The sequence below is a fragment of the Cydia pomonella genome, chromosome 10, assembly GCF_033807575.1.
Source record: "Cydia pomonella isolate Wapato2018A chromosome 10, ilCydPomo1, whole genome shotgun sequence".
Classification (NCBI taxonomy): domain Eukaryota; kingdom Metazoa; phylum Arthropoda; class Insecta; order Lepidoptera; family Tortricidae; genus Cydia; species Cydia pomonella.
Window position 1 is genome coordinate 16,089,023 of NC_084712.1, and position 24,718 is coordinate 16,113,740.

Genomic DNA, 24,718 nt, shown 5'->3' on the forward strand with positions numbered 1-24,718 from the left:
TGGACGTGAAGCGATGGTACTCCACGTGAGTAAGTTAGTATGAAAAAATCTCGTCAAACCTTCAATGGTTTTAAAAAACATGAAATCACTAGTAGAGTCACTTAAGAGGAATTCCTAGTTGCGATTTTTCCATACAAACGCTCTCGACTGATTCCTCCCTGGATTTTTAACCTAGAGCAGTGATTTTTTCAAATAAGATCAATATCATCAATATCTGTGCCGCTATGTTTTGTTTTTTTGGATTATTTTATTTTGACGAAAGATACAGCGCCTCGAAAATCGCAAAAACGGCTAAATTGAATTGGCTGTAAAAAAAGGCACAATATACAAATATGACAAAAAATATCCAAAAAATCAAAACATAGAGGCATAGATTATTTCTTCCTCTTGCAATTTCCAAAATTTCATAATGATTAGTTGCGTTTTGGAGGAGGAAACAGTCGAGAGCGAAACCTCGATTTTTGAGTTTTTTGCGAGTGAATTTCGGTCCGAGCTGCAGTTGTCCTTATCGCACGAATTGGAGGCGGAGACAGTTTCTAAATATACGTACACAGAAGGAATAGTGATGGGCATAACATCCTTATTAGGGATTGCAGAACCGGTACTGTTTTAAAGAACCGGGATTTCCCGGTACTTTCGGAACTGGTCTAATTATTTCATTATTTTAAATAAAACGACAGCATTTTGCGATTTGACCACCTTTCGTATTATAATTTAATAATCACATTTTCTTTTATTACGTAGTAGGCAATTTTTTTTAGAAATATAGTATTTTACATTGCTCACACTTGTGCGTCACAAGTAAAAGATAACTACTTTGATGTTTGCCACTAGATAGCAAATTTAATGAAATTACATTGACGAGGGGATTTATATATAAGTATCGCAGTCGTATTGTATAATCCGCCGTATTACATTACGGCTAGCCGATATCAAAATAAGGGCCATTTGAAATGCGGCGGTTCAACGATTAAGGTATGTTGGGTAAATACCGGATGCGGGTGAAGAACGTAGGACATGCATTTCCCCCTAATTTGGCCTCGACAGTCAGTGTCCCCGCGTCGCTCAGGGAGTCGGGCTTGTGCTATGTGCAATCACAGAGAGCAAGGTAAATTTCGCGAATTCTTCCTTCTATCCGATCTTCGCTCTGTAATTTATTTTGCGTATTGTGATGAAACTGTGTTTGTTTTTTTAATTGTGTTAACAGACCTAGCACTGCTGTAGACCGATATCCGATCTTGATCCTTCCAGGTAAAGATCGGACCAGAAACAATCAGATCTTTACCTATTTAAAAAACAGCAGTGATTATCAAACTTTAAATTTTCTTCAATTTACCTACTGACCTTAATTATCACATTTATTGTTTTCTTGATCACACTTTCGTACCATTATTTTTATCCAGTACCACTACCAGCGCGATGGTTACTGACAATGTAATTTTTTTTAATTTCCGAAACCCAAAGGTTGCCTTTTAGCGATAAGACCGCATGTTGTTTACCTGTGCTTATGTGTATGTTTTCTTTTGTATTGTTTTCTTTTATTGAGATGTGCAATAAAGAGTATTTATATTGCATAGGGATAATGATTGATGATACATGTTGAAATTTATAACAAAATCGAGTAAAATAGATAGCAAATGAGCAATTTTTCGCAATAAAGTACGAGGGTCATGCCAAAAGAAGTTAGATACTCTATGGTCATTTGATCGATACTGGCCAGTTATACACCATTGTAAAGGTAGGTTATTTGCTAATAAATTCAAATATGGAACACTCGGAAAATGTTAGGATTCCTTTTTTAATTATTTTTTTTCTGGGTAATTTTGGAGGGAAATTTTCGCAACAATGGAGCTCACTCGACGTGATTTTCGTGTTATGATTTATTATGATTTTAAAAAAGGTTTAAAACCTCAAGAGTGTTTTGAACTTTTAGTTTCAACTTTTGGCGAGTCTGCTTGTTCACGTGCAACTGTTTTTAATTGGTTTGCTGAATTTAAAAGGGGACGAGAGACCTTTGAAGATGAGGCGAAGACCGGACGGCCGCCAACCGCAGTCACTCAAGAAAACGTACAGGCTGTGGAAAAAAATGTTCGTGCGAACCGACGAATTACATATGCAGAGCTCGTGCGTGAGCTGGGTATTGGATCAGCAGCATTGCAAACTATAATTCATTATCATCTGGCCCTTCATAAGCGTTGTTCAAGATGGGTGCCGCACAAACTCACCGATTTGCAAAAAGACCGCCGCGTAGATTGGTGCAAATTTATGATAGATAAATTCGACGCTGGCGAGAAAAAAAATGTATATGATATACTTACAGGTGACGAAACATGGCTATATAACTACGACCCCGAAACAAAGCGGCAGTCCACAGTATGGTGTTTTGAAGATGAGCCGACGCCAACAAAATGTCGCCGAACCCGAAGTACACAAAAACAAATGATTGCCTCATTTTTCTGCAAGACGGGACATATTGCTACGATAGTGCTAGAAGATCAAAGGACAGTCAACTCTGAATGGTATGTGACAGTTTGTGCCCCCAGAGTACTGTCAGCTTGGTGTGACAAGCGGCCGAAATCGGGAACTCAGCACCTGCTCTGGCACCATGACAACGCTGCCCCTCACACTTCTGCTAGAACACTTGACTATTTCAGCTCAAAAAACGTGACTATCTTGCCCCACCCGCCATATTCCCCCGACCTAGCCCCTTGCGATTTTTACTTATTTCCCAAAATTAAAGAAAAATTAAAAGGAAGGCGATTTGAGAACAAAGAAGATGCCCTGGCTGCGTATAATTATGAAATTTCTGAGGTATCTAAAGAAGAGTGGTCATCGGTATTTTCTAAGTGGTTTAGACGGATGGAAAAGTGTATACGTGTTCACGGTGACTACTTCGAAAAAATAGATAGCTGTAATAAAGAATAAAGTCGGTAACTTTTGAGTATCTAATTTCTTTTGGCATGACCCTCGTACCTACACATACGGATGCATATGTAGATGTGCAGGCATACATACATTGCTAGTTTCGGATACAAAATAGAGATAGGGCTTCGAAATTAGTTTCCTTAAAATGCTTCAAGAGGGCTCTCTTTTCCTATATATTTACTTTACATACGATCATTACATTTTATCAAAAAAAAAAGATTGTATATCAACTATATATATATATATATATATATATATACATAATTGCAAAATTAAACCAACAAAATCGCAATTTTTATTATGTTCCATACTTCAAGATGGGCTCTCAGTGACCTTGACCTTTTTAAAGAACTACTTAGTCTTTTTGATTTCTAAGTTTGATTCTTATTTTTTTGGCGACCTTCATTAAAAATGACTGGGCACGATTATACTTAAGTACTTAATATCTTCCAGTACATTCCATTCAATAAACAATACATTTACACTTTCCCTAAACTTGTACAGTTCACGAAATCTTAAATTGTCAAAACTTCGCAACGTATCTATTATTTTAGTGGTTTTTTTTTATTTTTTCGGGTAAACCTTACAATAAGAGGTTTCTTAGCACATTGTTTACTTATCAAATTGCCTTATGACATGGGTATCAAAAGTTTGAGAGCTACAATTTTACCAATTTTTGTATCAGGGTTAAGATCGGATACAAAAGGGTAGACACCGGACCTATTTCTTTGTGATACCTTATTCTCTTTCCATTAGAAGCAACTTTTTTTCACCATCCAATGTTCTCCCTTGATGGCAAAACACTCGTTACCCTAAAAAAAAGTATGTCTCATCTTTACACAGGTACAAAACTAAAACCGTTCTATATTGAAGATTACCAAAATTCAGGCCGAATCTACGGTTATTATTTAACGATTCGCTACGTACTTCAAGAATATGTCACGTGTTGAGATCTCGAAAAAACATTTTTTCACGAGTTCTCTCAATTGGTCCCAAAATTGTCCGGCATTATCCCAACATACTTTACCCAGATTGTCATTGCAATACGTTCTTCAATAAGGCGGCCCAAGTTTAGCCTCATCGTACTACATGTTAAATAGATTGTAGTTTAACCATAGGTATATTTATACCTACTTACAAAATTCCACAACACACCATGATAACTCCCAACTTACTGATACGGATAGTACAGTCAAGTGTAAAAATATGGGTGTACACATCTTACTCAAAAATATGTCCCATAGCATCTTATTCCAGTGTAATAAGAGCGTAGTACCATATTTATGAGACGATTCTTTCGATACATATTTTTGCACTTGACTGTACGACGACAACCGAAGCTGAGACATCATTCTTTTTTGCAGTTTTTACCTATATGGTAATTAATATCAATCAATCAATCAATCATTTATTATTTCGTCCTCATAGGTGTAAAATACATTTAGTACAGGTGATAGGGTGTTTGGTATTAGGGTGTAATAGATACAGTATAATATAAAAATGAAAAACAATATTACGTGGTAACAACAAAAACAACTTGCGTCGGGCAGCGCAGAATAAATTCCGTCTGGCTCGCGGGCGATGTCGACGGAACGGCGCGCAATGAGCGAGCGCACGAGTCTCGCGTCTGTGTGCGCGCACTCACACTTAGATAGCTCCGGCTCCCGCCCACCGCAGCGCGACAGAAACATAGCTTCAAAAATTTGAGATTTGAAAAGTTGCTCAGCTAGGAATTGCTCTTAATAGATTTTATGCTCGTCTTGGTTGAGTAATCGCCACTCATCTCTTTATATGGACTAGATATAAGGCCTCTTCAAACATCATATATTTAAATCCCAATAGATAACCAGTTTTTTGAGTTGATCGATATTTTCAACGTCGAATGAGATTCTTTCTAAGGCTTTATTTATTTATGGACACATAATAAACACCATACAATATTAAATTTAAGCAAACGGCCATAAAGTTTAGGCTCCCGGAGTTGGCACGGCACGCAAAGACGGACAAACCACAATTCATAATAGTTATGGAGTACGGCTGCGATCTTATTGTTCTCACCCGCACGAGTTTTATTAATATTGCGTCTATGGACTTATTTATCCATTTCAATATTACCGGTATACTCGACTAAGATAATGTTATGATAAGAAATACAAATGAATAACGGATATTAATTACCTGTAGTTATTTAGATGTTTTACCTAAATGGTTAGTTGTTTAGGAATTTTACGTTGTTTGCGTTCACTTTAATGTTAAAAATAATAGTAGTGAAACATGTTTTTTTATTACTTTGCCCATTAGGTGAGAGGCAGTATGTATAATGCCCGGGCAATTTAATTATTTGCATACTTATTATCAAATTGCCATCTCAAATTTGGCATTTTTCATAAATTGGGCATTATGAAAAATGCCCAATTTATCACTTGGTCCATAACATATACAAGGTACTTGAGGTACCAATAACGTTATTTGACTGTTACTTTGGAATGGAAAGGGACGCTGTAGATGAAGCTTAAATGCGCCTTTGCAACATCAAAGGTAAATGCGAAATCGTCACTTTTGGTCAAATAGGTATCCACTGGGACCTTTAAGAAATCCACTGTTACATAGAGCTCCCTCTCCCTATAATATGAGACACCTGACATCTATTTCCATATGTTACAACCGACGTTCGCACGGGCAGGCGCATCTATACCACTCTATACAGAGAGTCTCTACTCATTTGGTGTGAGTTGGTCATTGGTTCAAATATACGTCAAATTATATTACGGAGATCTTTCTCTTTTACTCTCAATATGACGTAATTAAAGTGACAGAGATAAATGCCCGCAATTCATGAACATCGATTTTCGCGTTTATAGCCCTGGTCGCGAGCTTTTGTTCGGAGATGCCCGGTAACCGCCGTTTTTACAAAATTTTGCGATATCAACACGAATTTTGTGACCGACTATACCATGATTTGTTGGCAGCACCCGCAATCGCTTCGAAATGGCATTTAGACCTTTAGTACCCGTTTGTCACGTGTCCGATTATTATATTGCCGCGAATAAATCATCACTGAAGGTTACTATTAGCCGACTTCGCACGATCAGTAGCACCGTATTGATTCACGGGGGACACTAGATGGCTTCATAAATCGGATGACAAGCCAGGAAGAGCTTTAATGCCACAGGGATATTATAAGTTTATATGTTCATCGCTGTGCCTATAGAATATGAGTTTAACCCACTAGGTGGTGAACACTTAAATATCGTAGATAGGTGTCCAAAAAGTGTCATCGTAAGTTCATAACTACAGATTTTCATACAAGAAAGCTGTACAATGTAAACAGATAATAATCACATATATACAGACATTAGTTAGATACACTGACAAAAACAAAAAGGTATCAGAATATAGGTACTTTTTGGGTGCTAAAATCAAGTTCTCCGTAATTATAAAGTTAAGATGGGTTTTCTCGTCCATTCAGATGTGGTAATGAAACTGTACACTGGGCATATCCGACATGTTCTTTTCCAAAATTGATCGTACGACTGCAAATTAGCAATGATAAAAACATGACAGTACAGTCAGATAAAGTTCCAATAGTATCTAGATTGTTAACCAAGGGATAAAAGCCACTCATTTCTGCCGAGGTAGTTTGACGCTTGAACGTAGTGAGAGCACCAATAGTCCGAGGCTGAAATGGTGCCTTTCACTGAGTTAATTACTCTACATTTCATTTCGAATTCGAGGAAAGAAAAATACATGTGTTTTTTTAAACATTTGTACTTGTACTTATATTTTTATAGCATTACTTTTAACCATTTATAATTTAACTTTCAATTAACCATTTAGGTAAAAGTATCATTATTTATGGAATGTGGAGTTCAATATCAGAATGGAAATTGCAGAACAAATCCATTTAAACCCAAATATCAATTGCTTATCGTAAAAAAAAAATCGTACTTGGAAAGTAAAATGTAGTGTGGAAACGTATCATTTTCTACACACTTTTTCCAACATGCTCTTTCAAAGCATGAGAAATTAAAAAAAAATTACGGGCAATAAGGTCATGAACACATAATGTTGGCACTTAGTCCGTGTCGATATTTAATAGCTTTGACTGTACCCAGGGATTGTTACAGAAGAAATTGTAGCCTGACTGTATCTACAGGCGGTACCGAACATGTAATTGTTCCCGTAAAGGATAAGGCCAATAAAGATCACAATGATGCTACTAAGCATAATTTCCAACTATGGATTCCTTTTATTATCCAGAAAGCCATTCTAATAAACTGGTGTTCGCGGTGCTCCCTAATGGGGTGAGAGGGTTATCACGCTATTGTTGCATTAGCAGATCGCGGCCATTTTATAACCATTGTTTCCACCAATCGAATTACTGGCTGGCTGAGATGCCGATGGTCCGCGAATGGTTAAATGGTTTTGCGTGGAATTATCGATGTTTCATTGTTTCTGATATTGTAGCGTGCGCTGATCATCGGGTTTTTATCACTTAATTGATACTAGCGACCCGTCCCGGCTTCTCACAGGTTAGCAAATTACACACTTAAACCTTCCTCAAAAATCACTGTATCCATAGGTGAAAGCCTCATGAAAATCCGTTCAATAGTTTTTGAGTTTATCGCAAACATACATGCACACAGACAGATGCGGCGGGGGACTTTATTTTATATGGTGTACTGATATTTATACTAAAATGTATATACAGGAAGACGTAAATTGTCTTGGCCTAAACTCAAACATTTGAGATAAAAACTCAAACATAGGGTTTGCACGTCGGATCTGAAATGTATGGGGAGATCCGTGGATCCGGATAATTTCATACATTTCGTATCCGGATTGCAAACTCTTCTCAAACATTTTAAGATTTGGACTCGATCTCTGCTTAGAACAGCCGTTGATACACACAATACACGCATGTGATGATAATCGCTAACTCCGGGTAACAGATGGTACCACGAGATGAGATATACATATTTACATAAGCTTTCATGTAGCAATTTTTTTTTTTTTTTTTTACAATTACATTTTTTTATGTAGCATACATCTTTAAAGATTCGGAATTTTAACGAAGGGGTATACCGATACCTACCTATATAACCTCAATTCACAAGTTACTCATTAGGTACTCTGCATTCTTTTTGGTCTTTTGTGTGAACCATACTTGGGTTGCTTTAAATTTCAGCTACGATATCCAACCTCAAATAAATTTGAATTATTGAATTATGACATTTCGGCATCAGACTCGGTTGGGTGCAGTATACATCCCAAAGTGCTCAATGGATAGACCTACTCTATATTGACGGTGAAAAACATGCATTAAGTAGTCTCAGTGGTCTCAGCAGCTAATTCTTGTTAAGTACTTACCTATAAAGGCTCGATAACGTGACTCCTCTAGAGTCGCAAGTCTCTACAAGGTACTGTGTCCACTTACAATCAGTCATAAGCTCCCTTCCGAAAATAAAAAATAAATAATAAATACTTGGGGACATTCTGACACAGATCGACCTAGCCCCAAACTAAGCGAAGCCTGTGCTATGGGAAGGCGACGATATATATACGTATATACATAGAAAACACCCATAACTCAGGAACAAATATCTGTGTTCATCATACAAATAAATGCCCTTACCGGGATTTGAATCCGGGACCATCGGCTTCATAGGCAGGGTCACTACCCACTAGGCCAGACCGGTCGTCAAAATATCAACAACTTCGCCCATAGAATATACTCGTAACAATGTTGTTCTAAATATTTATATGCATATTATAATAGTACTCTAAATATAAGTACTCAAGCAAGCATAATTTTTATTTAATTATACTCGTATCCAAGTAATAATTTCATATCAATTATATCACATCACATACACTATTACTATTACCTGCTTAACATGTAATAATTCACAGCTCTCACACGCCAATAAAGCAGTTTTATCGACGCGACCACCCTTCTTAAATGCGAATACAATTACCAAACTAACAACAACATTTAAAATCCACCCAGATTTATCCATTTTCCCTATTGCAAGATTGTTTAGATACATATTTGATTAAATCTTATTTTATTATCTGCAAAGATAAATTTGTAAATGGATAACACAAGCAACAAGTTTAATAGGTATTCAGTCTATAAATCCACCTGCTACAACAGCGGCCGTCAGTCCGTCATAATTCTGTGCTCGAAGTTATGTTAGGAATTGCCCGATAGATCGTGTTCGATGCTACGTCGTTGGGCAATGAATATGGTTCTCAATGCAAATTAATTTAATCTGAGTATTTAAGGGACGGGTAGCGCAGGCCACTGACGAAGTGGACCACCGATCTAACCAACGCAGGAGACCGTTGAGTGAGGGCACCGCTCAACGACTCGTTGTGGAGATTGTGGAGAGAAGCTAAGGCTTTAATCTAGCAGTCAATATCTTCTGGCCGATGATTAATTATAATACAGGTTCAGTTTAGCTAACCATATCAGTTTATATAAGGCAAAAAAAAATCCTATGCTTTTATGTTTTACAAATATGTCTATTTCCATTTTTTTACTTCCAGAGGTATGCTTAATTTTATCAAAGCGGGGTTTCATATTTAGGTTGTAATAATCAAACCGATAATATGTGCCAGTACCTATCTTTATTTTTATTCCAGCTTTGGTACTTTATTTCTTATTGCCACCGATGATACCGGTCCCCACAGATGTCTTAAGATTAAATATATCACATCAACTATTAAATAAAACAAATAAAACTAATAACTCCAGTATCCAATTGAGAACTATATTGTAGACTGTAGACATAATGAGAACATTGTATTAATTAATATCGACATGATACCGAGCAAGGTATATAATAATGCATAGAGAAATGTATGCATTTGTAACTAGATAGGTTAGGCAAGACCAATTAGAGTTATCTACAGTGACACTGCTACCACCTATTAAATAATATTATCTGACACCAGAACAATAGAATGTAAGTGTAATTATTTAGCGGCGCCAGCGGTCGATAACGTGATGTATTATTTTGTAGCACAATTAGTGTGTCCTTTTTGGTGCGGAGTACATGTTTAAGGGAATTTTGCGGTGGATGGTGTACATTGATTTGCCTAAGGAAAAAAGAAGATTACTGGCGTTTCCTATGTCACTGTCAAATGCGTGCCACACTAAGTAGAGCTACGGGGGTTGTCGTTGAGATTCAAGATGGCGAGCACGTCTCTAGAATATTTTTTTGTGTTTTGCTCATTCATGTAGTTTAAAGTGTAATATTGATAGCTTATTATGCAGTGAACTATCGTAGAAGTGTGCAGCTAATGAAAAACTAATCTTGAAACGCGTTTAACCATATTTTAATCAACACCCGGCAATCCATCGTGACTTTTAGTAAAGTCCAGCTATCTCTTTACTAAAAGCAACTACCGAACAACGTCATGCTCTACGAGCACACTTAAAACTTACAACATAACTTGACATTGGCAAAATCATCATAGATTTGATGGAAGCCATATTTTAAAAGAAGAAGAAGTAGAGCTACTTCCATACAAAGAGCGAATACCATGTAATGATGCTATGCAGCGCCATACATTCCCTTCAGCGCGCCAAGGGAGTTCCGAATATGAGTTACTATACAACTCTTAACCATCTATTATTGGACTTCGGCCGACAGGCACAACACCCACCTGGAGAGTACTCTCTATTACGCCTCTCTACTTTCTTACAGGTTTTTCCCGGAAAAGAGAAAATGACTATAAGCATATTTTTATGGCTCGAGAGATGAAGAGAAAGACATGTGTCTTTATAAAATCCCTAGAAGGAGAGGACGTAACCCAATCCGATGGACCAACCGATACCGCGAAACTCTACTGCTACATTAAAGAGGCTTGCATTACACCACGAGTACAGAGACCACGAAAACACCAAGAAAAATAATTAAATATAGTGTTATAAGAATATGAACAAACACAATACAAATACAAGAACAGTACACAATAAAAAAAAATATATATTTAAAAAAAAATTCGATGTTGCGTCAACCTGAAATCTGATACTGGATAGACTAATTAGTAATTACAAATTGTGTAAGTATTAAATTAAAAAAAATCCTAATAGAAAGGAAATAAACCATCAATGGACACATCATTTGCAGACTCGTCGTCTCGATCGAGTAGCCCACAAACCATATACTCCATGGTACCGCAGTCTGGTGCCACCCGATACAATATTATAGTCGATTATAAAGGAGATAGCACGAGTGCTATAGACTTCTTGTTTGGCGGGAACTTACAGAAAGGATTTAATTTCCCAGGAACTTACAGAAAGGATTTAATTTCCCAGGTTTTCTATTCCAAGTAATCTACTCCTTAGTAGCTCAAAAAACCTCCCTTACAAATTTCAGAAAGAAGGAATTAAATTAGCAGTGACAATGAACAACTAATTAGCCAGCATGGCATCACGATCGTGCGCTCGCACATGGAATACTGTTCTCATCTATGGGCAGGGGCACCCCAGTACCAGCTTCTTCCTATGGAGCGCATCCAACGAAGAGCGACTCAAATTGTCGACTGCTAGCTTAATTTTCTATCGCATGTATAACGGGGAGTGCTCCGAGGAATTGTTCGGATTAATCCCTGTCACTTCTTTTCGCCATCGCCCTACGCGACAACATTTCCATCCTCACCACTTAAATGGTTGGCAGTCCTCAACTGTGCGTTTCTCCAGAAACTTCCTGCCTCGCACATCTAAACTGGGGAATGAACTGTCGCCTGCGGTATTTCCAGACCGATTCGACCCTCAAACCTTCAAGAAAAGAGCGTACTCCTATCTTAAAGGCCGGCAACGCACTTACAGCCCCTCTGGTGTTGCAGGTGTCCATGGGCGGCGGTAATCGCTTACCATCAGGTGATCCGTCTGCTCGTTTGCCTCCTGTATCATAAAAAAAAACGATCAAGTAGCCGCGCACCTGTTTAGTGCCTCTCGATATAGGTAATATTATTGTCGACGATAAGGTAGATAACACGCAAGCCATACATCCATGCATGCATGCATGTATGGCATGCGTGTTATCTACCCTTTTTCTTTAGGGGGGGGGGGGGGGTTAACTTTTCTTATAGGTATCTCGTATCCTCGTCATCCATTGGTTTGTAAAGACGTTCCTAATCGAATTCCCCGCATCATTCCTGCGCTGCCCGTACCTACCCAAGGTTTTCTATGATTTAGCCAACTCTATTACGCACGTCGTTGGTCCCCAATGCTCCGGGTTCCGCTACGAACCTCTACAAGCTACAAGCGCCGCGTTTACAAGTAAGTTAAGTTGCATACATAGATTGCATATAATTATGTACTTGGAAAAATTCGACTCATGCCGCCGTAACCTGGGTGGCCGACGGGCTGAGGCACCTGCCGCGAAAGCAGAGGACGCTGATTCAATTCCAGCCCTGGGTCCTGGAGACTTTAGTCACTTTTTCTAAGTACGGTCGAGGAAATTGATTCTTTAGCAATTTGCGGTTCAAGTTATTTTTGTTGTACATACTTATGCTAAGAGCTGTCCAATGTAAATTAAATTGAACCGTAAACTGCTAAAGAATTAATTTCCTCGACTGTACATATGACATTTATTTCGGCTTAAAATTGATATAAGTAGTAGTGTTTCTAATTGGAATGACACAATTATTTTTATCTCAAAAAACACTTTGTTCTAATAGTATTGTATGTATGTAAGGTGTTTGTTATGTAACGAAACAGTAAGTAAAGGTTGATTCACGCTACAAGAGCTCGGCCCGGGCCGGAGCATCCGACACATCAGTTTTCAATAAAACGCATCGACGAAAATCGGTTCATCCGTTTGGGACCTACGATACCACAGACAGATACACAAGATACACAGACAGACACGTTAAACTTATAACACCCCTCTCTTTTTGCGTCGGGGGTTAAAAAGAAGTGTCTGAACCTTCGTCCCTGGCCCGGACCGTTCTAACGTGAGTCATCCTTAAAATGAAACAATTGGGTCAATATGAGAATCCTGAGTTTAGGGAAGAAGGGGTAGAGACTTGCGCCAAACAAACAACTATTTCAGGAACTCAAGTCTAAATGACATCTCTGCCATACCTTATATGGCTTAAGTCTACTAAAGCTATAATTTAAGCGAGAAATACGGTTATATTATAATTCTACTTCGCTACTACTACCAAACTATTCTCCACTCATCTGTAGATCCGTGGTTTCTAGAATGTTTAGAACCCAAGATTCGTAAGAACTACGAGTAATCTAAACCAAACTTATACCGGTTCACTCGTAGCGTGACCAGTAAGTTTTATAATAACACCATGAGCGCAAGATTTGGAGCTATCTTTCCTGACAGGCGGTAATTACTGCAAAACTTCTCCACAAATCTAAAACGACGTATCTCTATATACGACATACTTAGTAGGCCAATGAAAACCTTAAGACAACTGGATAAAGCGTAAACGTCTTCTTCTGTACGAGTTTCAAAGACAAATATGTCCTATAAGCATGAAACGGCTGCATTGTTCGTCTGACTCACGATTTGGCAACGGGCTTACCATTGTTAATTGTTTCTATTACCTTTATCTGGACTATTTTAGAATTGCATTGTTATTGCATTTGCGGATGCATTCGAATTATTGGTATAGATTTGCCTGCAGGTCAACTGTCGGTACGAATTGTCTCAATACTATCGGCAATCACCGTGTAATGTTTTGCAATGTTGGTAACGTAACAGACAATGCTTCAGTTGTAATTGCTACGAGTATCTTTATTTTTCCAAATTTCAACATTTAGACAGGTTTGTAAAAGTTTAATGAGTCCTAGAAGGAAATATGTAGGTAACGTAATTTTGGGGTCGTGATCCTGAATGTCAAAAATGTGTTAAGATGGACATAAGTAAGGTACCTGGGTCGCATATGGGCACGTTAAGGTTTGACACTATATATATCGCACTTTATAACAGTAGAAGTTACAAGTCCTAATTTATATGATAGTGTAATATAAAGTTGGGTGAAATAACCATATTTCCGACAGTGTATGTGAATATGGCCTGATGATGGTCGTATTAACGGTATGAACTAGAAACGGAGGTAAAATATATTTGTGATGGAATTAAGTGCTATAAATAAAATGAATTTATTGAAACAACTTGTTTAATCAAATAAAGGAACAAAAAAATCAACTCCGAAGAAAAAAAAATTAGTAACAACCCTTCTCATCTACGTTTTAAATTCTTTCTGGTGTACGCACCAGCTGGTTATCTTCCAGCAGCTTTTTAAATTTCGTAAATTAGTCTAAAACCACATCTTTGTTTTGGGTTTTTCTTTTACGAATTCTCTTGTGCCAATTCATAAAATCCCTTAGCCAATCTCTGCCAATTAAGACGTCTTGTCTAGCCTGTACCATATTTTTTCCCTGGCAATACTTCTAGATGCACATACGAAGCACACGTGACGTTAATGAATAACCAACATCACTTAGCCGTACGATACGAGATGCCAGCTCCTTTTCTTCCTGATTACTAATAAGTGGTTTCCTTCCCAACTTGGATTTATTTTCCTTTTTTCTTTTTTGGCCACTAAGTGGCCATATTTTCAGTCATACTCATATTTTACTTAAAAGATCAAAACCAAAAATATACAAAAGTAAGCTTAAAAAAAACATACACATATAATATACTATTTACTAAAAGAGAATAAATATTCAAAAGCAAAGCAAAAGTCAATAAAAGCAAAAAAAATATCGAAAATTATGAGTGAATATTTGCATCCGTGACACGTGGTTTCACTTCGAGTGGCATTGCGGGACTAGCGGGGCCCGGGCCGCGGGGAAGATGGTGGCGACACCTGAGCATTACTCACATATGGACGTTTTAACTCGTATAAACAAAGTTGTAGATGGCGCCATAGTTTTGGACGTGTAGGGGTGTGGCCATATTTCCGGGCTGGCCATATTCGACCCAGGTACCTTACTAAAGAAATTTTCCCATGACGACACAATCCCGCCCGAAGTAGACGAAACGTATGGGTATATTTTTTTACGATTTTCATATCGGTCCCATTGGGAACCTTGTTCAGTGTGACCACCTTAATACATTTTTGACATTCTAGATCACTACGTGTACACAATATAGAAAGCATTACCTTAAGAATTAAACCTCGATCGTGTTATCTTCTTAAGAAGCCCTTAAATTGAACGTTTCGGCCACGTTTATTGTTCTGATATATGTTACCTTGTTCCGTTTAAACCTCTATCGAGTTATCCTCTTAAGAAGCCCTTAAATTGAATATTTCGGCCACGTTTATTGTTCTGATATATGTTACCTTGTTCCGTTTAAACCTCTATCGAGTTATCTTCTTAAGAAGCCCTTAAATTGAACGTTTCGGCCACGTTTATTGTTCTGATATGTGTTACCTTATTCCGTGTAAACTTCTGAGCTGACTTGAATACCATTTGGCATATTTTCTAATCTTCCATCTTAAGCTTAATGCACACACAAGGTGGGAGAAGGCGTGCGCGGGCCTGATCTGTCCCGCGTCCTAAAATTGACCTTAAGACGAAAGTGGAGGACCCGCGTGAAATTGCATTTTCATATAAACGTAGTCCCCGTTTTCCTCTCTATTAACATTATGGAACATATTTTAACATAATTTGATATAATATCAACCATAGCTTTGCCCCTACGTTTGATTTTTATCGATTTTTTTATTATTATAAGAGTTAGGAGCATCTAAAAATTTGTATGAAATCTGTTTATCGCTCCGAATTTTCACAATATTCAAAAATTTGAAAAAACGTATGAGCATTGCAATGGTTAATATACATCGAATTTTGTAAAAATAATTTCCATAATGTCAATATTCAGAGAGGAAAATGAGGATTACTTTTGTATGGAGAAATGGCCGTAATCTTTCCTCTTAAGACGAAAGTGGAGGACCCGCGCGAAATCACCTTTTCATACAAACGTAGTCCTCATTTTCCTCTTCGAATATTAACTTTATTGAAAATTTTCATACAATTTGTTGTATATCAACCACAGCTATCCTCCTACGTTTGATTTTTTTTTAGAATGTTTAACTATTATAGGAGTTAGAAGATTTAAAATTTTGAATGAAATCTGTTTTTCGTTCCTAATTTTCATAACAATACAAAAATCTAAAAAATCCAAACGTAGGGACATAGCTATTGTTAATATACATCAAATTATGTTAAATTATTTTCCAAAATATCAATATGCCGACAGGAAAATAGGGACTACGTTTGTATGGAGAAACGGCCATCCTCTTTTCTCCTAATACAGACTGCGTAGGACCCGCCGCCGAGCGTTCACGCCCGCGCACCACGCCCGCTCAGATCTGCGCACGGCACGCCTGCTCACGCCCGCTACCGCCGTGTGTATGCATTAAGCTTTAGGCCGGGCCTGAGGCACACTTTTACAAAGCTACATAGTGTATACTTTTGTTTTCACCTGAATAGGACTGAGTTAGGGATTGACAAGGAAGGGTACCCAACTGTCCGACTCCGATTTGATTCATTTTGATATATGTTATAGAGTAGTCTAAAATAACGGACACGTATTTTTTTTTAGCTGCCCAAACTCAACCTGTTAGGAGAAAATGGCCTTCAAAGTACTAAAAAGTTACTAAATCTTCTAACTCCTATAGAAAGTGATGCTCAAGCAACTTGCTAGTTAATGGCTGGTTTGAGTATATGTTTGAAAGCAGCAAAAAATAATGAGCACGTGTTTTGTTATATCTGCTTAAACTCGAGTTTTCCTAAAAAAAATACCTGTCTTTATGTGTAACTTTAGCGATAAGATATTATAAAACTTCGAATGTCGATTTTTTTAGGAAAAAATGAGTTTTAGCCGATATAACAAAACACGTGCTCATTATTTTTTACTGCTTTCAAACATATACTCAAACGAGACATTAACTAGCAAGTTGCTTGAGCATCACTTTCTATAGGAGTTGAAGATTTAGTAACTTTTCAGTATTTGAAGGCCATTTTCTCCTAACAGGTTGAGTTTGGGCAGCTAAAAAAAATAAGTGTCCGTTATTTTAGACTACTCTATAACATATATCAAAATGAATCAAATCGGAGTCGGACAGTTGGGGTACCTTTCCTTGTGAGTTACAAAGGTGTCAAATCGCGTGGTTCAAGCGGAGGCACGAACACCTTTTTTTCCATACATTAAACATGCACAATGTAAATGGCCTTATGAGATTTAGTCGGGAAACAGAGACATTCATCAAAATGGCTCGTTTATACAAATTAAATTAAATTAAAACAGGTGAAATAATACAAACAGGTGAAATTTTAAGTAAGCCTGCCGCGTCGTAAGACTTTAGTTAGTTCGGGCACGGATCGGTCATGGCTCAGGTTCGGCAACATGTCGTTCTTTAGTAACATTCCTAATTTAACACCTTTCAGTCGTTAAGATTTTTACTGCCAATAAACTATTCGTGTAACTGACCAACTAATTGGTCATTTGGCAGCGGTTGTTAGTTGTGCAGGTCTATTGGTTGTAGGTGCGGGTGTCAACGGTAGTTTATTATATTTTATATACGGAGTGACGTATATCTGACAGGTAATCAGAAATGACCTTTTCCTACTCTATGACTGACCGTAATTTCAATGCTGTTCTGAATAATTATGTAAAATAAAAGAGGTCTCAAAACTGCTTTTTAATGAATCATAAATAATACCCAAATATTATATTTATGAATGAAATAATTATTATAAATATAATTATTGGTATAAATATTATATTTATAGACAGCCGAACAATATACTTTCATAAAAAAAATAGAAAAAGTAAATACCTACACTTAGGAGCAAAACTGTCCCAATAGTAGCATATTAGTAAAATGTGGAGAAGTTGATGTCGATCAAGAGGAGGGGCACATAATTAATACATAACAGTACTAACATATGATGTACTTGGCATTTACGATTATTTTGTAATTTCGAATCGAAAAGTAGAAAAAACATATTTTTATTTTTTCCAATATTTTTATTTCCTCCTATGGAAACTCCAAATAAGGAACCATATATAATTAATTTTGCCACTATAAAATCATCATGAAATTATTTTAATGGGGCTTTTAGGCGACTTATAGTGCGGTACAAAAGTGTACCATTAAAAACAGCCATAGATAGTGTCTGTTAGTTCAATGTTAAAGACGACTGTTATTCTGCTATAACTAGAAAACTATGTTCACGATTTAAACAGTTGATACCTCATTTTAGAGAGGCTAAATTTCTTTATTATGTATGTCAAATAGGGATAATTGGAGTTATCGTAGGAGGAACTAGAAATATTGGAAAAAATAAAAATGTGTTTTTTTCTACTTTTCGATTCGAAATTACAAATAACCGTAAATGCCAAGCCAATGCCATCGACATCAACTTCTCCACATTCTACTAATATGCTACTATTGGGACAGTTTTGCTCCTAAGTGTATATTCGAAGCTACAACCTTTATCAAACTCTGTGTTCTTCGTGCTTTTGATTTATCTGGTTACGTTTTAATTTCATCATTCTGTATTCAGGTAAAATGAGAGCGGCTGTCATTTGTTTGGCGCTATTTTACATTGGACGAGGAGATGGGTACAATGTCGGTGCCGGATGTAAGTATAATATAGTATCTAGGTACTCCTACACATCATATTTTATTCGAAAGTTTACAGATCATATCAACTCAACAAAGGTATTTATTTCCTTATATAGGGAAAAAAATAATGGGCCCTGGCAGGAAAGTACCTTACAACCTTAAAATATCTAATTTTATTTTAAGGGAACATTATTTTATTTTTAAAAAGAAACAAAACAACATTCAAATATTTTGTACAATTCGCTTGTCTAAAATAATATTTTATGCAATCGTGATATAATAGAGAGCTTTTCAGTCGAGTACTGTGTTTAAGCAACGAAGCTTGCTGAGTAAGGTACGAGATTGAAAAGCTTGATTATATCCCTATTGGTAAGTATCTCAGTACCTAGATAAAAATTTAGTACAATTGACATAAACCGCGGAGCTTTAAGAGCTACCTTATCTTACCAAAAGCAAATTTGCAATGTTTGTAATTTATGGTTGTTCGGGTATAATCAAGCTAAATTAGGATGATTCACGCTAGGTCCGAGGCCGGGTCAATGATCACCGCGGCTGTCGATAGAAAATGAAGTGTCGGACGCTTCGGCCCGGACTCGGCCCGGGCTCGGACCGTTCTAGCGTGAGTCATCCTTTAGATCCCCTTCCCATTATTCGATTGAGCTAAAACTTCATATACATATATGTTGTACTCCTAAGTCGAGTGACAATGCAATATTATGGTACCATCGAGTTGATCTTATGATGGACCCAGGAGATGGCCACAGGAACTCTGTGATAAAACAACGCAACTTAGTAAGTACTGTTTGAAGTTGTTAGAATTGACCTCATGATGAGTATTAGTTGCCTGTTGAAAGAAAAGTACAGTCAGCGATAAAAACTTGTATCGAACATTTAATTTTTGACAAAAGACTTAGTTTTACGCCTTAGAGAATCATACATATAGGTACCATAGTAATACAAGTTCTATTACATTTTTAATTTTTTCCTTTAATATTAAAAATAAAAAATATCTAATGCCTATTCTGTCGAAGCCCCCATAGTTAGTTAGTGCTTCTGGGCATTTTCCGCAAATCGACAACCATTGTGCCTATTTTGCGTGAAACGAGGTAGCGCTACTCGAAGCCCCCATATTTACATGTTAATAATCTAAACCACTCTAATATTCCAACAGTAAACGTCCGTTTCGCTCAAATGCTGTACACCGACAACAAATACCAAGTGCTCCGCGAAGAGATGATAAAGGCCAACACTAAGAACATGGTGTACCACTGCCGAGCCGACAAGAGCGATTGTGATTCCGCGTTGGCGAAGATGAGGTATAAGGCCAGCAAGCACTTCTATGCTTTGGCGAAGGCTGTGGTGGACTATGTGAAGAATAAGCGACAGGCGCGCCCAACTGGCTATGTTGGTAAGTGCTTCCATTTTTAAAGCCTTATTTCGGGCGTATAGATTCCTAGGAATAGTTATGGGGTAAGTCGCTTTAAATCCCTTTCATAAATTAGAATTAGAACGACAAAGTGAACAACAAAACAAGAATATAAAATATAAGTTAGACCTGTAATACTTCAAACGAAAATATATACAGCATAATCAAAGTATTGATTTATTTGTAATTTGTATGAACTTAACAGTTTTGAAAAAAAATCTCATGAAATAAATAAATAATTATACGAATCTCCAAAGGGCCTCTATGTGTTGGATCGATGTCCCCACGCAAGCCTATCAAATGACCGGGATATAATATTAAATTAATACTGTCCAATTAATACGTAAATTCAACAAGTCTTGTTTTGGGATTATTAAAGACTAAATACTTAATCAACAATGCCCTTACCGGGATTTGAACATCGAGTCTCAGAGACACTAACCGTGGCGATCAAAGTAGCCTCATCTTGTGAGAGGTTTAATATGTCTTTGTCACTGCTACATTACAGGCACAGCAACGTTCTGCCAGGACAACATCTGCGTCCCCGACACGGACCCGCCGATCGTGTTCGGCGGCTGCTACACACTGATCTCCTGCGGCGGCAACAAGACTTGGCACCTGGACCCTGTCATCTATAAGGGAAAGAAGAACAGATTCTACTAAGAGAATGTCTACGTTAACAATAAACTATAATTATAAACTTTTTGTCTTTACCACTTCTATTTAGCTTTTATGGGCAGGTCAAACCATTTGTCAACGTTAAATATAGCAACGACAGCAGCAGCATAAAGCAATATGAAAATTTATCGTATTTACAAAAAAAAACGAACAAATATTACGTTGACAAAATTTTTGGTGCAACCGACCCTATGTCTCACAACTACCGAGCTAAAGTCAGTTTCAATTGTTTTTATAAGCGAGCAAATAGAAAAATAAACGTTATAATGCTCTCGTTGAGTGGTCGAATTTGAGGGGCCGAGGTGCGTCCGTCCCGGCGAGGAACGCCTTCTTGCGAGGCTGACGGCCGAGCTGCAGGAGAGCAGAGATCGATTGGAAAATATTTGACTATAGGGAAGGAGGAAGATTAGTGGATTACCTCAGATTTTAAAGCATTTTACTGTTTTATTATTCCAAACCATCAAATAGACGTGCGAAACCTCAAACTGTCGAAACAAATTCTAGTCGTGAACTTGCCTCATCAAACCGAACCGATTAAATAAGACACAATAAAACTACACCTCACACCTGTTGTATTGTACTGCAACAATGCCTACTCCGATCATTGTCCAAGATTTAGATAACAGCTCTTATTTCACCGCTTACAATGCTGTACCTCGGTTGAACCAGTATTAATCTAACTTCAAGATTCGTAAAACTATACATAACCATAGATTACACATATACTGGTTTACTTAAGGCAATACGATGGGAATAACATTAGAGAGCTCTATAAGAGCTGTATCCAAATCAAGCACATTGGTTATGCTAATCCGCTGGTGACTGAAAATGAAGGTGATAGTCTGTCTGGTGCTACAGGCCGTGTACGTCGCGGGTGTGATAAGGAAAAGTGCTTTAATGAACAAGTGAGTAAAATATCGATACAATTTATGCAATATTTATATCAAGAGTGTCAAAATTGTGTGTCAATAAAAGAAGAAACTAATTTTTGTTAAAATCGATTCTCCCTCCCTAGCCAAATGAATGATTGTTTTATGAATTGTGAAAAACACGGCTGTGGAAGACTTGAGATTAAAAATCGTGCAATTAGGTACTTAATAGGAATGTAGGTGCACATAGGTAGTCGCGTCCTGTAAGTTTTCTAGGTAAGTTTGCAGTGGCTTGTTGACGTACACACACAGGTAGTTTGACAAATATGTGTTAGAGCCACTTGCGCCATCCAGGGTTAGCAATTAAGTCGTCGGGGTAAACTAGTTAAACCCGGAGTTGCCAGTACAACTTAACCCTGTGTTAACGGTTAACTCCGAGTTAGTGGCTAACCCTGGATGGTGCAAGTGGCCTTTATTGGAATATGGTCTGTAGAGCTTTAAGACATTAATCATTCTAAGGGTATTTAAGACATCAATGTCATTTCCGATAGAGGGATTTAGACTTTTCTGTACCATTGGAAAATTGCGACGAGATATGACGATTTGTTGATTCACAAATTGTACATACCTAAGTACTAGAACCATAGATCGATATATATTATACTCCCGAGACACCGGCATCTAATCATTGGTATACTTACCCCAAATTATGAGTAACGAACCCAAAAAAAACATACTAAATCTTGCTATTATCAAGTGAAAAACAATATTATTTTATCTTCTAGTTTCTAAATAGACCTCCGGCGTTTTTATCAGATATACATGTATTAAATTCCCTACAGATTGATCAATGTAAAGCCGGTGGGCCCTCCCGCAGTCAGAAAATTCGTGCCCCTGACGGAGATCCCTCCTCCCATGGGCCCTCACGTTCACCCAGACGGGCGCCGCCATCTTGAAGACTGCACGCCGACACCGTGGTCTCATAACGTCGTCGATGAAGCCACGGTCCAAATCATTGGAGACTACTATGACGACAACAGCGAGAAGACGGTGGCGACGGTTATTATACCTGATCATATTGACAGTAAGGACTTGCTCTATAATACAGTGTGTTGATAACTCAATTAGTATTCGCGAGAAGTTACCTTATAAGTTATATGTTACTTATAAATGATAGATAATGTTCACATTGACTCTGCAAAACTGCCAGGTTGCTTTACAAGGTTGCCTTGTAAAACTGCGTACGGATAGAAAAAAAAATACTTTTTTTTTTGTATGTTATTTCATCATGAAATGAAAGCTTATTAATTATATATAATCTAACTGGTTGGTGTTCCATGGTTGCCTAGATTAACCGATTTTTATATAAAATCCAGGCAACCATGGACTGGACCAACTTTTTAATGAGGCAACCTATTACAGTTAAGTGCCAATTACATCCACACTTCCCGATAATTGTTTTCACGGACGGACGGAATATCAGCACATCGTTAACAATATTAGAAATGTAAATAATACTTTGTCTCTAAATTTCCAAAAATGTTTAATGTTTGATATGTTTGCATATGAACCATTTTTTTTAACATTTCAAATATTGTTAACGGTGGGCTGATATTTGGTGGAACGGAAAAACACTCTTGCCTGGGCCCCAATTTCGGGCCTGATAAAGTGTGGATGTAATTGGCACTATAGATAATAAGGTATCTTATCTAGAACAATTCCTACACTCTAATTAATCCACTTGTTCACACATTTGGTTGATTCCGATCCATTGAAATAAAAGCTCCTCGTCTTAAAAATCAGAAAGTCTGTGTAACCTCAAGGAGTTCAGACCAAAACCTTTAGTTAATATTTATTCATATATCTTTCTATTCAAAGGATGTGTTCATAGTTCATCTTCTAGCCTAAACCCTTGAACGGTCAAGATCTAAAAAAATACACGATTCCTGTCTCATAGCCTCCTTAAAGTCCATTTTTGTGCATAAGAATAAAAATACAATAAATATCGGCCAAGAGCATGTCGGACCATGCTCAGTGTATTAGTAAGTATCATGTAAGTACATTACGATCATAAGGAAGTATCTTAATTTGCAGCGCTTTGTACGTCATGTTACTAAGAAAATGGTTTTTGGAGACCTTTATTCGTTATGAAAGACCTATCCAACGACCTGTCAAAGAAGAAAAAAAAATTGTATGGGAGGATACCCAATTTTTTTTTTGTGTTTTTACTTTCTGTCGCAATGCATGGTTTATGTGTCAATACCTAATTGCAGCTTTCTAGCACTAACGATCACAGAGAAAAGCCTCGGATTGACGGACCGACGGACATAGCGAAACTATAAGGGTTTCTGGTGACTACGAAACCCTAAAAATATGATGTTATAGGGTGATCATTTCTGCCATAAAGATTTTAAATACTTATGAGGGATACTAGTACATAAGAAGGAATATAAATTAGCTAAATCCCTCCCAGCTCAACCAACAGTATAGGACAGACTTGTTCTCCATCTAATTAAACTCAATAACAAAAATTTGGTTTGTTCAGATTTTAAAAGTATCTTTTAAAAGTAGTTTAGGAACGTAGTTCTCAATATTAATGATTTAGATATAGATAAATTCAGAAATTTAAAATACTTATTCTTTATCCCCAGAAAAACATTTCGAAGTGACAACCCAAGTCCCGTACTTCACAGTCGGCACTATAGATGCTTTAGGCTTTCACCCCACCAAACCTCCCGCGCTGAACGACTGCGAGAAAATCTACCAGGACCATATGAACGAGCAGTACTCTGAGGGGGTGAGCAGCGACTACTCCGAGGAGTCGCTCGAGATGGCCCGAGTGCCGGCCGAGGCAATGGATCCTGAGAAGCCACCGATGGATGTCTATGACGACAAAATTTACCAAGATCCAGACCAATTTAATTAATTTTGCGATTATTTTAGCTCTGAAATGATATATCAGTTTCCTCTTACTTACGTAACACAGGTGGCTGAAATTTTGCAAAAGAATATCCGCCTGCGGTGGTTTATTATATTTTAAATCCGATTTTAGGATCGGTAGTAATGACACGAACTGTTTTATAATTTTGTACTGTTTGCTAATAATATATTTTAAATGTTTTTACTTTCTTGTTTTATTTTTGTATGCATCAGAGCTCTTTTCAAAGTTAATAATAGAGACATATAAATAAATGTACCTAAT

General features: G+C 37.3%; 2 protein-coding genes across 3 annotated transcripts; both read left to right on the forward strand.

The window, feature by feature from the left end:
• Positions 1-12: 12 nt before the first annotated feature.
• On the forward strand, positions 13-20,669 carry LOC133522268 (uncharacterized). 2 transcript variants are annotated; one of them, XM_061857539.1, is made up of 4 exons: positions 13-33; positions 18,482-18,559; positions 19,715-19,951; positions 20,478-20,669. In XM_061857539.1, exons 2-4 carry the CDS (start codon positions 18,487-18,489, stop codon positions 20,630-20,632), a joined length of 465 nt encoding a protein of 154 aa, XP_061713523.1. In that variant the 5' UTR covers positions 13-33; positions 18,482-18,486; the 3' UTR covers positions 20,633-20,669. The 2 variants fall into 2 exon arrangements, with proteins under 2 accessions (XP_061713523.1, XP_061713522.1); XM_061857538.1 differs by lacking the exon at positions 13-33 and adding an exon at positions 17,414-17,516.
• Positions 20,670-21,441: 772 nt separating this feature from the next.
• Positions 21,442-24,640, forward strand: LOC133522264 (uncharacterized). The gene is made up of 3 exons (XM_061857535.1): positions 21,442-21,552; positions 22,359-22,600; positions 24,168-24,640. The coding sequence occupies exons 1-3, from the start codon at positions 21,476-21,478 to the stop codon at positions 24,440-24,442; spliced, it is 594 nt and encodes a 197-aa protein (XP_061713519.1). The 5' UTR covers positions 21,442-21,475; the 3' UTR covers positions 24,443-24,640.
• Positions 24,641-24,718: the final 78 nt, after the last annotated feature.

Excerpts from the sequence above, each read along its gene's own strand:
- LOC133522268 (XM_061857539.1), top strand. The coding sequence starts at position 18,487 with ATGAGAGCGGCTGTCATTTGTTTGGCGCTATTTTACATTGGACGAGGA. Across the intron at positions 18,560-19,714 it reads GTACAATGTCGGTGCCGGAT|TAAACGTCCGTTTCGCTCAA; the intron begins GTAAGTATAATA and ends ATATTCCAACAG. Across the intron at positions 19,952-20,477 it reads GCGCCCAACTGGCTATGTTG|GCACAGCAACGTTCTGCCAG; the intron begins GTAAGTGCTTCC and ends GCTACATTACAG.
- LOC133522264 (XM_061857535.1), top strand. The coding sequence starts at position 21,476 with ATGAAGGTGATAGTCTGTCTGGTGCTACAGGCCGTGTACGTCGCGGGT. Across the intron at positions 21,553-22,358 it reads AAAAGTGCTTTAATGAACAA|ATTGATCAATGTAAAGCCGG; the intron begins GTGAGTAAAATA and ends AATTCCCTACAG. Across the intron at positions 22,601-24,167 it reads TATACCTGATCATATTGACA|AAAAACATTTCGAAGTGACA; the intron begins GTAAGGACTTGC and ends CTTTATCCCCAG.